The sequence below is a fragment of the Castor canadensis genome, chromosome 10 (genome assembly GCF_047511655.1).
Source record: "Castor canadensis chromosome 10, mCasCan1.hap1v2, whole genome shotgun sequence".
NCBI lineage: Eukaryota > Metazoa > Chordata > Mammalia > Rodentia > Castoridae > Castor > Castor canadensis.
The window spans coordinates 110,820,772-110,836,267 of NC_133395.1; the positions used below are offsets into that span (position 1 = coordinate 110,820,772).

The 15,496-nt window shown below is 36.1% G+C and overlaps 1 protein-coding gene across 6 annotated transcripts in view; it reads left to right on the plus strand.

Annotated features, from left to right (window-relative positions):
* The window catches only part of Ankrd28 (ankyrin repeat domain 28), a 156,371-nt gene that overhangs the window by 45,207 nt on the left and 95,668 nt on the right, over positions 1-15,496 (plus strand). For 2 of the 6 annotated variants that reach the window (XM_020176983.2, XM_074043860.1), the window contains exon 2: positions 10,861-10,944. The exons of 1 other annotated variant lie outside the window; for it this stretch is intronic. In XM_020176983.2, coding sequence (XP_020032572.1) covers positions 10,861-10,944 — 84 coding nt within the window. Of the gene's footprint in view, positions 1-8,252; positions 9,793-10,093; positions 10,176-10,860; positions 10,945-15,496 lie in introns of those variants that run through there. 3 more of the 6 variants (XM_074043856.1, XM_020176981.2, XM_074043858.1) reach the window with 3 other exon arrangements.

Genomic DNA, 15,496 nt, shown 5'->3' on the forward strand with positions numbered 1-15,496 from the left:
ATGATATTTATCTTTTTAAGTCTGGCTTATTTTGTTTAACATGATGATCTCTAGTTCCATCTTTTTGCAGATGATGTAATTTCATTTTTCATTCTTCATGACTGGATGATAAATAGCCATGTCACATCTTATGTATCTGCTCATCTCTTGTCTGTTGTGGATAGCCCTGTGATAGATGTAGATGTGCACTATCTTTGTATACTGACTTTTAATTCTTTGGGGTGGAGCAGTCGTATAGCTAGATCATATGATAGTGTACTTTTTAATTTTTTGAAGAATCTCCATACTGATTTCCATAGTGGCAGGACTAGTTTACATTTCCCACCAGCAGTCTACCCATATTTCTCTCCCTCTGGCCCCCAGTCAGTCCTCACCAGAATTTGTTGTTTTTTTGTTTTTTGATGTTTGCCATTCTGACTGGGGTGAAATGGAATCTCAGTGTAGTTTTGATTTGCATTTCCCTGTTGACTAAAGTATATCTTTCCAAAAACAAGTTCTTTAGCTGTCCATTGTGTTCACCTTGATCTTTAAAAAAAAAAAAACAAACGAAACTCTTGATTGGGTCAGGCACAGTGAAACACACCTGTAATTCAAGCTACTTGGAAGGCAGAAATCAGGAGGATCACGGTTCAAGGATGGACAAAAGCTCCCAGGGGGGACTATCTCAATAATGTCTCAACTAATAAGGCAGTTGTGTTGACTCATGCCTGTGACTCCACCTGTGTGGGAGGCCATAGGAGTATCATGGTTGAGGCCAGCTCTGGGCAAAAATGCAAGACCCTACTTGAAAATTAACTGAAGCAAAAAAGGGCTGGGCATGGCTCAACTGATAAAGCCCCTGCCTTGCAAGCACAGGGACCTGAGTTCATATCCCAGCACTGCCAGAAACCCCAAAATCTCTTCCTTAGCAGTTGCCCAATCCATTTGCCTCAGAGGTCCCGAGAAAACCAAATCTGTGCCAACCTTTTGGCCCCATTCATTAATCAGCCTCTTACCAACAGAGAAAAGGGCCATAAATTTATAAAATACTAGAACTGAAAACAACTAGAAAAATCACTTAATAAGTTTTTTTTTTTTTTCAAATTTTATTCATATGTGCATACAGTGTTTGGGTCATTTCTCCCCCCTAATAAGTTTTCATTTTCAGGAGGAAATACATGTACCTAAAGAAATGAAGTCATATGCTGACAGTTAGGTAGTCAACCTGCGTTAACTTCATTAAAGAAATTTGTATGTGAAGAGGCCCCTGAAAAGGGGGAAAATGGTGCATTTGTAGTTCATGTACTTTGTTTTGTTAGACGAGATGTTGACCTTGAGCCCCAGGATTAATGTGATAAGATTAAAAAGATGTGTGTACATGTGTTTAAGGGAAAGAACAAAAAAAACTAGTGAATTAAGTTAGGACAAAAGTAATTAGGAAATGTCAACTGAGGTCATTAGTTCCAATGGGGTATTGTACTATAAATAGTCTAACAGCCTGTACTTATGTTATTGACTCTGGACTACCATAAAAACCCAAACCATATTCTTTTCTTTAAGATAATAATGTAAGTAGCGTATTACAGATTTCTGTCTACAACAGTTGAACTTTAAAAAACAGTTGGTCAATTATAGGTCTAAGCTACTGTTACACAGTATGATAGATACTAGTCAAATGTAACTCCCTAATGTAAGTTGGGAACTGAATTCTTAATTTTATTTAATTTTAATTAATTGAAACAAAAAAACTTAAGTCATTGGAGAACTTAAATGTTTGAGTATTTGGAATAACTTGGGCATGTATACCTTCTCAACTGTAAATTTTATGAAATTCAAACACCAAATCAGTTATATAACGTTCACGAAAATTTACTATTCGTGTTGATATGCCATATGTGTAAAATACAGAACAAATTTATAAACTTTGTACGAGATACAAAGTATTTGATAACTTTGAAGTTGTCAGTTGAAATAATACGTATTTTGGCCATGTGAATTACATAAAATATTAAAATTAATTTTACCAGTTATTTATTAATGTATATTAATTTTACAAAAGGGGGTTGTTACTGGGTAAGGGACAAGAGGATTCCTACAGCTCCCCAGTTTCCATGCAAAATCACAAGCACTCAATCCACACGTAAAAAGAATTTCAAGGTGTCTCACAAGAAGGAGTGTCAGGTAGGTGAAAGCTTTAGCAAGAACTTATTTTGGTATAGCAGAATAAAGTTTAAAAAAATATGGGGGGGGGAGGGAAAGAGAAATATTTCTTACTCCTGAGGCAAAAAAATGAGAGTGCAGACTCCAAATGGTGCTCTTACCTGTAGTTTTTATACTTTCTGAGTTGAGGGAATAACAACATGGTCTTGTCATCTCATAACCCCTAATGAATAACAAATGATCTGGGTGCCCAAGATGGAGTCTGTTTTTTTTAAAACATTGAAATGAAATCTAGGCTTACCCAAAACACAGGAACAATAGGGAAGTTTTAGAATTTATTTTTGCAGCACATGCCTTTATTTTTTTGTCCTTCTGCCCCTTCAAGGAGCCTTGCAGCTTCTTAACATTTGAAAGATGAAGGCAGGTACAGATAGCCCCTTTATGTCCTTGGTAAGGTTAACCCCCTCACCTATTTTTCAGCTGCGTTCAGTGGGTTTCTTTATGCCATCTTCATACATATAATGTAGTTCAGTGCTGCCCACCTCCCAACCTTCCATCATTCTCTTTCCTTCACCTCCCTCATCCTCCAGTAAGCTGAACAACACTGTAGTTGTTCTTTAAGAGAGTTTTCTGGAAGCTGTGTACACCTCTACTTAAAATGTTCATCAGAACTTTGTCATGTGGCTCTTAGCTATAAGAGAAGCTAAGAAAAGTAGTCTATACTGTAAATCTGTTTTTGATAGTATAGTTCAATGGAAGTCTGGAAGAATGAATGAGTCCAAAATACAGGTCTTTGCAAAAACACATGTAATACTAACTGTATGTTAATATTCAGTTTATAATATTAATATTGGAAAGGTTAATTTAGTTATCACCATTGTAACATAGCAAGGGATCAAACCACTTGAGTTTTTTCAGAACACAATTATTAGCCATTTTGAAAGTATGGTTTTGTAAATACTAAAATAATGGCTTGATCATAAATACATTACATTCAAAGTTATATATTATTTTGGATTGATCCTAGCAGTGGCTTTGCTAGTCAGGTAGTTGCATTAAGTTCCAACCTGTACCTTAGAAAGCAGCTTCCCGCACTTCATTTCAAAAATAAAAACTCTTTGTAAAACATTGGGTGGGGACAGTACTGAGGACTGAACTCAGGGCCTCCCCATTGTGAGGCAAGTGCTCTACCACTTGAGCCACACCCCAGCCCTTTTACTCTCAGTCTGTCTCTCAGATAAGGCATCATCTTTTGCCCAGGCTGACCTTGGATAGCAGTCCTTCTACTTTGGCCTCCCGAGGGGCCAGAATTACGGATATGAATAACCACATCTGGCTTGTTTCTGAGATAGGGTGTCCCTAACTTTTACCCAAACTGGCCTTGAATCTTGATTTCCTATCTGTGCCTCCCTAAGTAGCTGGGGTTACAGACTTGTACCACCATGCCTGGTCTTCATAATACTTTTCTAAAGCCCATATATGGATAAGGCATAGCTCAAGAAGGTTGTTTTCTGAAGCATGGTTTCAGCACACTTCCTCACCATCTTTGACCTCATGCTTTTTATTTATGAATTCAATTGTACCTTGATATCTTTGGGAGATTGAGTCTAGGATTTCCCATGGAAACAAAATCCAAGAATGCTCATTATCCCTTGTATAAAATGATATAGTATTTTGCATGTAACCTATGAATATCCTCCAGTATACTTTCAGTCATCTCTGGATTACTTAGAATACCTAATGCTATGTAAGTAGTTGTCATGCTGTATTGTTTAGGGTATAATGGTGGGGGGTGGGGGAGACCTGTACATGTTCAGTACAGACATAATCCTCCTTCCTCTCCTTGAATGTTTTTGGTTTATAATTGGTGGAATCTGCAGGTGTGGAACCTGTGGATATGGAGAGTGGAAGACTAGCTTGATACTTGGCTCTGACATGACACAGTGTTTTATCTTTTGGAACATTTCAGAATTTTGATTTTCATATTACAGATGCTCAGCTGGTAAAGTCTGTGCCAATATTCCAGAATCTTAAAAACTCCAAAATCAGGAACACTTCTTATCCCAAACATTTTGGATAAGGGAAATTTAACCTTCATTTTATTCCATGATAATCAATGTAGAATTCACAAAGAAGTGAGAGTAAGTTGCAGTTTGGTTGCCTGTTAGTGCAGAAAGGAAAAAAATCAAATTCTGGGAACTTAAAAATAATCTTTCAGAATCTTAAGGGTTTTTTTAATTAGTAAAAAGAAGATTTAAACTGCTTTACCATTATATAATCCTATGAATAACAGGAGTAAGCTCTTGATAAGATACATTTTATATAAAAAATGGAAAGATTATGAAGTTGTCAGGGTTGAACCTCTTAGTTTATCACAAGTTTAATTTGACCAGGCACTGTGTTATAAGACTATAGTCCCAGCTACTTTCAGCTATTGGAGGATGTGGAGAGAGGCAGGAAGATCTCTTGAGCCCAGGAGTTCAAAGCCAACCTGGAAAATGTAGACAGACACTGTCGCTTCCCCTCTCCCCAAAAAGAAAAAAATTCTTAATCTAATTTGCTCCCCACAAAAAAATAAGTACCTAGAGTAAAAATCACATCTCCTTGCTATTTTCTTTCATTGGAAAAAGAAATATTGAACTTACAGTTTATATAAGCTTTATAGTTTTTTCCCCAATCTGTAAAATACTGTGAATGTGGAAAAATAGGAAGACCTGTATTTCTTTTTGCCTAAATTTAAGGCTCCACAATAACAGTTAATGCTTATTTGTCTCAAGAGGCCTCTCAGAATTGTGAGGATCTCTAGAGTAGTCTGAATTACCTCACTGGTACTAAGATTGTAGCCTTTTATCTATCTACTCATTGACTTTGTTGTGTTGGGTCTGATAACCTAAGGCAGATGAGTAACAGTAACGTAACAGTTACATGCCAGTGTCCAGGGTCCTTGCCTTCACAGGCCAGAGAATTAGCTCGTGAGGCAGCTGAATGATGAGCCAAAGCCCGTATATAAAATAGGATTTATTAGAGAGAAAGGAAAGGCTACAGCTAGAGAAGCGCAGTGGAGCCCGGAAGCCAGTGGCTCACTGCACAAGTGAAGGCTGGGGTTTTTTATGGACATTTTAACTCTGGGTTAGGTGAGTTTTTCTCATTGGCTGTGGGCTTCCTCAGGTGACTGGTTTGGTTTGCACCCTTATGGGGGAGGGGAAATAATCTTGAGAGCATTTTGCTCATCAGTCCTGTGGCAGATCTATCAGACCCTGTATCTTTCTTTAGGATGCAGAAATGTGGATTTACAACTCCCTCTCAGGGTACAGGAATGCAGGCCTCTAATTCCTCAGGATGCAGTAGTGGCACTGCTTGCCACGCCACGGGGGGATGGGATACTCATCTGCGTTAGGTCTCCAGACCCAACAACTTCAAGAGGGAAATTCATCGATCCCAAGTATCCATAATAATAAAAGCATCTTGTTTAACTTTCACAACTCTATGAGGTAGATTGTTAATTTCACTTCTGTGTTGAAAATGTAGAGAGGTTAGCTAACTTGCTCAAGGTCACTGGGTTAGATTAGTTAATGGGACCTGGATTTGAATTCTACGTAATTTGACTACAAAGCCTACATTCTTAACATGGTGCTGTTACAACATTTTTCTTCATATGACTCTCTGGAGATTATTGTTCTTGTGTTAAAAGTGTAAAGAAACTTGTGTTCAAGAATTTAGTAGCTTGCCCGAGGATACAACAAGTAAGTGATACAGTCAAAATTTCAACTTCAGGGAGACTGACTCCTGAGCTGTTAGTTTTGGCCATCTTCCTATATTTTTTAGTTTTAATATTGCCTCTGAATTTTAGTTCACTTGTTAGAAATACAAAAGTCATATTTGGCACCTTAATGCTTCATATATTTTCTGGTTAGACTATGTGTATACCAAACTCCTTCACCCAACACACATATAATTGCTTTCTATAATTCTGCCACTCTAGAGTCTATAACAGGTGGGAGAAAGTGGAAGTAAACAAACAACAGTCCCTGCCTTTGAGGCACTTGTTTCCTGATGGAAGTTGACTTAGAATAAGAAACAGGATGCACTTGTTTACCTAGGTGAATTTATGCACTGGACACCTGGAATAAGTTAAAATTGTCCATATAAAAAGAGATTCCATTTGGGGAAAGGGGATTCTTAAAAATGGATTATTAGGGTAATGCTACTCTAATGGTTCTCTTCATATACTTCAAATACCAAGATGATGTATTTGATTTGGCCACATGGAGATGGATAACACCATTTTATGTATGTTAAAATATTTGTAAATTTGTAATTTAGCTTAAAAGCATTTTATATATTTTAAAGTAACTAGTAGAGCCTGGCATGGTGGCCTGTGCCTATAGTCCCAGCTACTTGGGAGGCTGAACCAAGAGGATTGCTTGGCTCTAGAAGTTTGAAGCCAGCTTAAACAACATAGTAAGAGAGTGTCTCAAAAATAAGTAAATAAACAAACAAAAATAAAAGAACTAGTGAACTCATAAGAAGGTTATAGGTTCTTTCACAGATTATTGATATGCTGTATCTTTCAGTGTTTTTTGTTTTTTTTTTCCTTAGATTCTGGCATACCTCTGTTCTACATCGTGCTGTTTTTTTTTTTTTTTTTTATCATTTTATAAACTTGCTTAAGCGTGTGAAGTAAGACTTGCTCTGAAATACTTTAAAATAACTTCATTTGGACCTGGGTGTGATGGAACACACATATAATCCCAACATTCAAGAGGCATGAGGATTTCAAGTTTGAGGCTAGCCTGGGCTATGTAGGGATAACCTGTCTCTAAGTAAGTAAGCAAATAAACAAATTAAACTCATTTGGGAACATTATTATAAGAGATAATATTCTTTTCTTTCTAACCTTAACTTTTAGTAGCCATTATAGGTTACCTCTCTTTTAAGATCACTTTTACATGCTAGTGTTATAGGTTGCAAAAATCCTGGAGTAGGAAGGACAATATGAATATGTATGTACTTTGTAATTTGGATGACTGAGTAAAATACTTAATTTCCAAGTGAGTTTTCCTCTGTGATCTGGGATTATAGCAGGCTTATTGAGAGTATTAAATAGGAGTCGTGTGGCATCTAGCACATCACCCATGTTCAAAAGTAACATGTTAATAAGAATACTAGTAGACAGAAAAAAAAAAACAGATGGTATTTTCTTTGTAATTTTTAATTTTTTTTTTTTTGTAATTATTTCTATCATTGGGTAAAAGCCAACTACAAAATGGTGGGTTTTTTTGTGGTGCTGGGGATCAAACCCAGGACGTGATACATGCTAGGCAAGTGCCCTACCACTGAGCTACACCCTCTAGCACCAAAATAGTTGGTTTTGACACATACTTGTAACGTTGGGGAAATTACAGGTAAGGAGATTATTTTTCTTTTCAATACCTTGTGCTCTTTTGACATGTAAATAATTCAGGACCAGAACTAAACAATTCTTTTATGTAGGTATTTAACAGATTTTTAAGGCTTTATAACATATCTAGGTAGAAGGTAGGCTTATTTAATTTCTTCAGTGAAAATTTAAATGACTCAATTTTAGTATTTTTCTGCGCTTTAATTTTTTCCATTTAAGCAAATCTTAAATTTCTTTTGTTTAAGCTTGTTTGCATTCTAGAAAATGACATACATCTGTCAAAAATATAGTTTTGGCAAAAATAAGAATAACACCTTTCCTTAGATTCATGGTTTTTATAGTCTCATAAAGTATTACTCCTTCCTCTTAAATCTCTTTTATGAGTTCTCTGCAGAGGTGGTCTTGCTGCAGCAGTCATAGGGTTAAACGCTTGCTATATTGTAGCATATGAAAGCAGTTAAGCTGTTTGGAATTGTTTACTTGCTAAAACCGGTGTTAGTCAGCAGAGGCAGTACACTAGATTCCCTTGTGGCTTTTAGTGGAAAATGTTAAAAGCGCACTCATTTTTCAGTTATAGAAAATTTCAGTTTGATCTGGATTAGTCACAGAACTGGCATGAACCTTCTAACTGTGAAGGCTGTCCAAATGCACTATTTTTTTCTCCTGCTAGAGGAAGTCACATCCTGAGCAGTAGCTCAGCTCTCTGGTAAGTGTAACATGTGAGCATTACTAGGCATTTCATCCTGCGGATCTGCAGTCTGTGCTCTTCAGGCTGTTGCTCAGTTGGAATGATTATCTGGGGCCGATCCTGAGGTTCTGGAGATATTTTTAAGGTCTACTCATTTGGGGGATGTCAGTGGCATTTTGCAAGATAATCTGAGGAACAGGAAAGCATCTGAAATCAACTGAAAAGGATAACTGTAGCGGTTTTCGTTGTGGAAGGAAACTGTATTGGCACAGAGGCATATGACTGAATAAAGTAGTTGGCTCAGAGAAGATGCACAGTCTGCTGGTTTTTTTCTTCTGAATGAAAACTATTTAATAGAAGCCGTATTCATGTGAAGATCAAAGGAATACTGGAAGGATAAACTACTGTTTTTTCTCTTTAAAATGAAAACTCTGAAGCAGTAATTTGAGCTCTTAAGGTCTTCTAATGCCTTTGCAGCCTGCTTGTTTTATTAGGATTCTCCATTCTCACCATTTCTGCTTGGTGCCTGTGCCCTTTCGCTGAAGCTGCCACAGACAACTGCTTGATGTTGAAAGAAAAACCTCTGCCTTGCTTATGTTATAGATGAGAGTGAAGCTATCTGTGTTTCTTCTATTATATGGGAAATTTGGATTAATCAAGCTGTATTCTAGTACCAAGAGTCCTATTGTCTCTTGTGGTCTGACTCATCACATGTAAATGTATTGCAGCTTTGCTATTAATGCAGAGTGGCTTGTTTTCCCCCTTTCTCAAACACAGAAAGAATTGTCAACCTTTGAGCTTCATTTTTCAGGATTTGTGCTGAGCTCTACATCTTTTTGTTTGTTTGTTTCCTGGATAATAACTGCATTAAATCATTGAAGTTGAAGAAATGAAGACAAATTAGAAGTGGAAACAGAATAGTGAGCTTTTATTTTTTATCTTCAATTATAAGCAAGCTAGCCTACTGGTAACTCTTATGACCTTGCAGGCAAGAGTGGGTATAGCTGTGATCATCTCTGTCACAGCAGTTGTTTCTCATTTCATTCCTTATCGTGTGGTGGTGTGTCACCCAAAACAATGATCGCTTTGTACAAGTAAATTTCAGAGTGCGATATAACTTTTGGTAGGGGAAAAATATTTTTAAATGAGCTTACACTGAACTCAGTTTTAATTATTGGCATGTTGATGTGAAAGTTGTTTTTTTTTTTTTTTAACTTCAGTAATTCAACAACAACAAAAAAGAGTACAGTTCTGTTATTTTTAGGAAGTTACAAGTTATATAATTTTAAGTCAGTTTCTCTGGTAGTATTTATTAACTTTATAAAACCAGTTGCACTGTTCAGAGAATGTTTGTAACTGTTGTACTGAAGAGGAGGAAAAACTGCTTGCGTTCTTCCAACTGTGACTTTTATCACATAGCTTGGATTTTAATGTTTTAAAAGAGCGAATGAGTCGAGTGTGTATTGTTGTTTTGGAGGAGGTAGAAGATGATTCTCCTGAATTCATTTCTAACTTGCCACAGGAAAATAAATCTCTCCATTCTCCACCTTCTGGAAATGTATTGGTAAGATACATGAGTTTGCTTCTTATATTCTGCTGAGCTAGTGGTATACATTTTATTAAAAAAAAATAAACACTGGTTTCATTAAAATCCAAATTAAAGCAATATGTATGTCAGTATGATACAATATTACTTGTGACTAAATGAACACATTTCTGATTTTTACTTTTTTAAATGCTTAGATAATACTTAGACTTTATCTCTTAATCTCTTGAAATGACTTTTAGAAAATAAATTAAGAAATAGTAGTTAATGACACCCATGTTTCTTTTTCATGTTGTGGTTTTATAACTGATGTGACAAGAATCAGGAACTTTGTTCTGGGAAAGGTTGGCTACTACCCCCAACAACAAAGAAGAGCATTTTCTGTAAAGAATTTCATGTGTGTATGTGTAAGACTTTATATGAAAAAGACCCTTAACTACATCTTTAACCTTATTTTTAATGCTGTTGTCAACTGGCTCTTTATTTGACTAGCATACTAAGATACCTAACAGAGGCTGTATTTTTGATTAGTAAATTATATTAAGTCATGCATATATTTATCTTATTTTTATGTTATTCAAGTGTACAGTATTTTTAGTCTTTGAATAGTAGTAGTTTTGATCATCTGCCAAGTTTACCTTATTGGGATTTGTAACTTTATACAAATAATGCTGACTGATGCATGTTATTTTCATTCCCCAAACAGACCTTTTTTAAAGGGCCTTCTTTAATGGGCCTCACCATGGGCTGGGAATTGCTTGTTTGACATGTTCTGATCCACAAGTAGATGTTGACATATTAGACTTCTATTTGGAAGTCTTTCTTTATCATATATAAACAAAAGGTTTCCACTTACAAGAAGTAAAATCTGGTTGTGTTTATTATTCTAGTTAATTTTGTTCAAACCAACATATACATTTTTAAAATTAGTCCATCGTTTTTCTCTCCAAGGTTGAATCTTGTATTTTGACTTGATTTAGCTTTGTGAAATGCCTAAAAATTATTGCAACAGAAGAATCTTAGATTTAGAAGTCTTTAGAATTATTCATGTGGTAGTATTAACGTTTTTATCATTTTATATTTTAGCCATCATTGGTGCAAGCTATATTTAATGGAGATCCTGATGAAGTTCGAGCATTAATATTTAAGAAAGAAGATGTTAACTTTCAGGTAAAAAGAAATGATTAATTCACTGATACCTGCCTTTAAACCTACTTTTTAAAACTCTTTCCTAGAATTGTGATTTCTTTTTTGTTGTTGTTGTTGCTGTTTAAAAAATAGAATTCTGTAACATTTGCTTTAAAGAAGGGTAGAAGAGTCTTGAAGCAAAAAAAGGGATGCACTGGAAATATATTCAGAGTAATAATTTAAAGCACACAAATATTAGAAACCATTGAGGATCCTTCATTCTCCCAGCTTCTTTGAAAATTTTTAAACACAGAAATGTTGAAAAAAATACTCTCAGTACTCATATGCCCTTCACTTAAGTTTGACGTTGATAACATTTTACCATATTTATATTTACTTTCTTATAGTTACAGAGATTATATGTATGTGTATATGTGTGTGTGTATCTAGGTGTATGTACACATGCATTTTTCCTTTTGCTGAACACTGGTTGAAAGTAAGTTGCACAAATCATGACACTTTACCATGTGCATTTCAGATGAGGGTTGTTTTTTGTGGACTTTAATAAAAGACGGTTCTGTGGAGTTTATAATATGTCTAACTTGGTTATGAAATCAGATTGCTTTCTTAATTGTGCTGTGAGCTTTACAAAGGCTCAATTTTTGTCTTGAGTCTCAGTAAATGAAAGACTAATTGTCTAAAAAGGTAAATTTAATATTCAAGACTGACGTGGGACAATTTAGAAAAGGTAGATATAAAGATAATTGTCTCTTTTTACTTTTTACAGTGGCTAATAGTTCGCTTCTTTGTTTAACTCACTAAATTGTGGCTGAAAGTGTATAGTTTAATAAGATCAAATTCATTATTTTTACTGGAAACAAGTACCTCTGAATTAAGGAGGGGATGAAGAGTCATATTATTTGTACAGTTGCTAGAGTAGATAATAGAAATATTTGTAGTTCATAGAAAGCATACAATGCAAGCTTGTCTTGAATTCTCATCTTTCTCTTTCTCTTTCATATAGTACTACTGGGATCACTTAATGTTGGTATTTATAAACAGTTTTTACTGTATTTTGAAAATTTGGATTATTTGAATATATTTGAATCATTGGCTAAAACAAGTTAATTCTATCATCGAGTATTAGACCAGCATGCTAGTATTACTTTTTTTCTGCTTACGCCTTTTCTAAGTGAATTGCTTCTGGGTTTTTCTGTAGTTGAAGAAATAGGCACCTAATTCAGGATTTATTTATTTTAAATAGAGTGTCTATTCACTTTACCTAATTAGGGTATCCCTACAAGTCTACTTTTCTTAGGACAAAAATTCAATATAGGGCTGTAGATTTGTGAACAGGAAGAGAACAAGCCTGCTATTCTGTTTACCTCTTAGGTTTTGTTGTCCTTTTACTTCAATAATAATACCAGATCTTATCTTGGTGAAAACATCTTGAGCCATAATCTCACTTACCTTGACTCAGTTTTTCATCATTACAAAGCTCACTATAGATAACATTGGTTTTCTGCTATATTTAATCAAAAGTGTATTAAATTTTCTTCAACAGTTTTTATTAGTTTATAATAGTTGAATAGGGAGTTTGTTGTAACATTTCCATATATGCATATCATGTATCCCAGTTTGGGTCATCTCTATTGTTCTCCTCCTCCTTGCTCTTCCTTAAAATGATGTCAGCAGGTTTCAGTGTTCCATATGTATATATGTATAGAAAATAAATCAGCCATATTTACCCTTCTTTACCCTCTTCATTTACCCTCCCTCCTCCTGCTAGTTCCCTTCCCCTGTTCTGCATTCCTGTCCTTCATTGTTTGTGTCTGTTCATTGTTCAAGGTGGTTTTGCCTTGGTATTTTACCTGTAAATATATTGAGTCTTAACTAGTCTAACCCTTTCTATTATTATTCTATCCCTTTTCTGCTTCCCCGTATTGTTCATGGTTTCCAGTGTTTTTCCTGGTGTCTTATTCCTACATAGATGCCATGTATTTCAGTATTATTCGCTCTCTATCATTCTCTTCTTCCTTCCCTTCTTCCCTAGTCTATTCTGACAGTCCCTCTATTGGAAGGGACTATACATGCTTCCAATAGAGGGACTGCATATATATTACACACATATATTCTTACATATATATATATATATGTATATACACACACACACACACATATATATGTGATAGTGCTTGTATTTGTATCTATCTTCCACACATGAGAGAAAATATGTGACCTTTGTATTTTTGAACCTGGCTTACTAAACAAGATGTTCTCCAGATCCATCCATTTACCTGCGAACGAAAAAACTTAATTCTTTATGGCCAAATAATATTCCTGTGTGTGTGTGTGAGAGAGAGAGAGATACTAATCTATTCATCAGTTGTAGGGCAGCTGGGCTGTTTCCATAGCTTGGCTATTGTGAATATTGTGCAGTAAACATGGGTGTGCAAATGTCTTTATTGTAGCCTGATTTACATTCCTTCTGGTATATCCCTAGGACTGCTATTGCTGGATCTTATGGTAGTTCTATCTTTAGCTTTTTGGGGAACCATATACTGCCTTCTGTAGTGGTTGTACTGATTTACATTCCCACCAACAGTGAGCATATAAAGGTTCCCTTTTCCCTGAATCCTCACTCCATTTGCTGTTGTTTGTATTCTTGATGACAACCATTCTAACAGGAGTGAAGTGGAGTCTTAATGTGGTTTTGATTTGCATTTCCTTTATGGCCTGGGATGTTAAACATTTCTTCATGTGTGTTTTGGTCACTTGTACTTGTCTGTTTCTTCACCGGGTCATTGATTCCTTGGGAGTTTAGTTTTTTGAGCTCCCTGTAAATTCTGGTTATTAATCTTTTGTCAGATGTATAGCTGGCAAATGTTTTCTCCCATTCTGTGGGCTGCCTCTTCAGTCTGGTGAACATTTCCTTTGTCATGCAGAAGCTTTTTAATTTCATGTAGTGCCATTTGTCAATTCTTTCTCTTAATTGGCAAGCTATTGGGGTTCTATTTAGGAAGTTATTGCCTATGCCTGTTTCAGTGTATTCTGCTCTTTACTGCAGTAGTATCAGAGTTTCAGGCCTTCTGTTAAGATCTTTGATCCACTTTGAATTGATATTTGTACAGGGTGAAAGACAGAGATCTAGTTTCAGTCTTCCACATGCAGTTTTCCCAGCAACATTTGTTGAAGAGACTGTCTTTTCTCCACCGTACGTTTTGGGTACCTTTGTCAAAAATCAGGTGGCTTTAGCTGTGTGGATCTATGTCTGGGTCTTCTGTCTTTTCCATTGATCTTTTATCTGGTCTGTGCCAGTACCATGCTGATTTTTATGGCCATTGCTCTGTAGTTCAGTTTGAAATCAGGTATTGTGATACCTCCAGCATTATGCTTTTTGTTTAGTATTGCCTTGGCTATTTGAGATCTTTTATGCTTCCATTTGGAATTTAGGATTTTCAATCTCTGTGAAGAATGTCTTTGGAATTTTGATGGGGGTTGCATTGAAAAATATCGAGTTAATACTGTGAACATTTGTTTACTCATCAGTGCCCCCCACTTTTTTTTTGTGGCAGTGCTGGTGATTAAATCCAGGACTTCTTACATGCTAGACAAGTGCTCTGCCACTTGAGCCACATCCCCAGCCCTTTTGTTTGTATTTTGTTGTGAGATAGGGTCTCATTAAGTTTGACTGGGTTAACTCTTGGGGATATACCCAAAAGACTGTTACTCCAGAGGCACCTGCACATCCATGTTTATTGCGGCACTATTCACAATAGCCAAGTTATGGAAACAGCCAAGATGCCCCACCACTGACGAATGGATTAAGAAAATGTGGTATCTATACACAATGGAATTTTATGCAGCCATGAAGAAGAACGAAATGTTATCATTCGCTGGTAAATGGATGGAACTGGAGAACATCATTGTGAGTGAGGTTAGCCTGGCCCAAAAGACCAAAAATCGTATGTTCTCCCTCATATGTGGACATTAGATCAGGGGCAAACACAACAAGGGGATTGGACTATGAGCACATGATAAAAGCGAGAGCACACAAGGGAGGGGTGAGGATAGGTAAGACACCTAAAAAACTAGCTAGCATTTGTTGCCCTTAATGCAGAGAAACTAAAGCAGATACCTTAAAGCAACTGAGGCCAATAGGAAAAGGGGACCAGGAACTAGAGAAAAGGTTAGATCAAAAAGAATTAACCTAGAAGGTAACACCCACGCACAGGAAATCAATGTGAGTCAATGCCCTGTATAGCTATCCTTATCTCAACCAGCAAAACCCCTTGTTCCTTCCTATTATTGCTTATACTCTCTCTACAACAAAATTAGAGATAAGGGCAAAATAGTTTCTGCTGGGTATTGAGTGGGGGGAGCGGGAGGGGGTGGAGTGGGTGGTAAGGGAGGGGGTGGGGGCAGGGGGGAGAAATGAACCAAGCCTTGTATGCACATATGAATAATAAAAGAAAAATGAAAAAAAAAAAAGTACAAAGCAAAAAAAAAAAGTTTGACTGGGTTAGCTCCAAACTCTTGATACTCCTTCTGCTGTTTGAGAAGCTGTGATCACAGGAATGCACCGCCATACTTT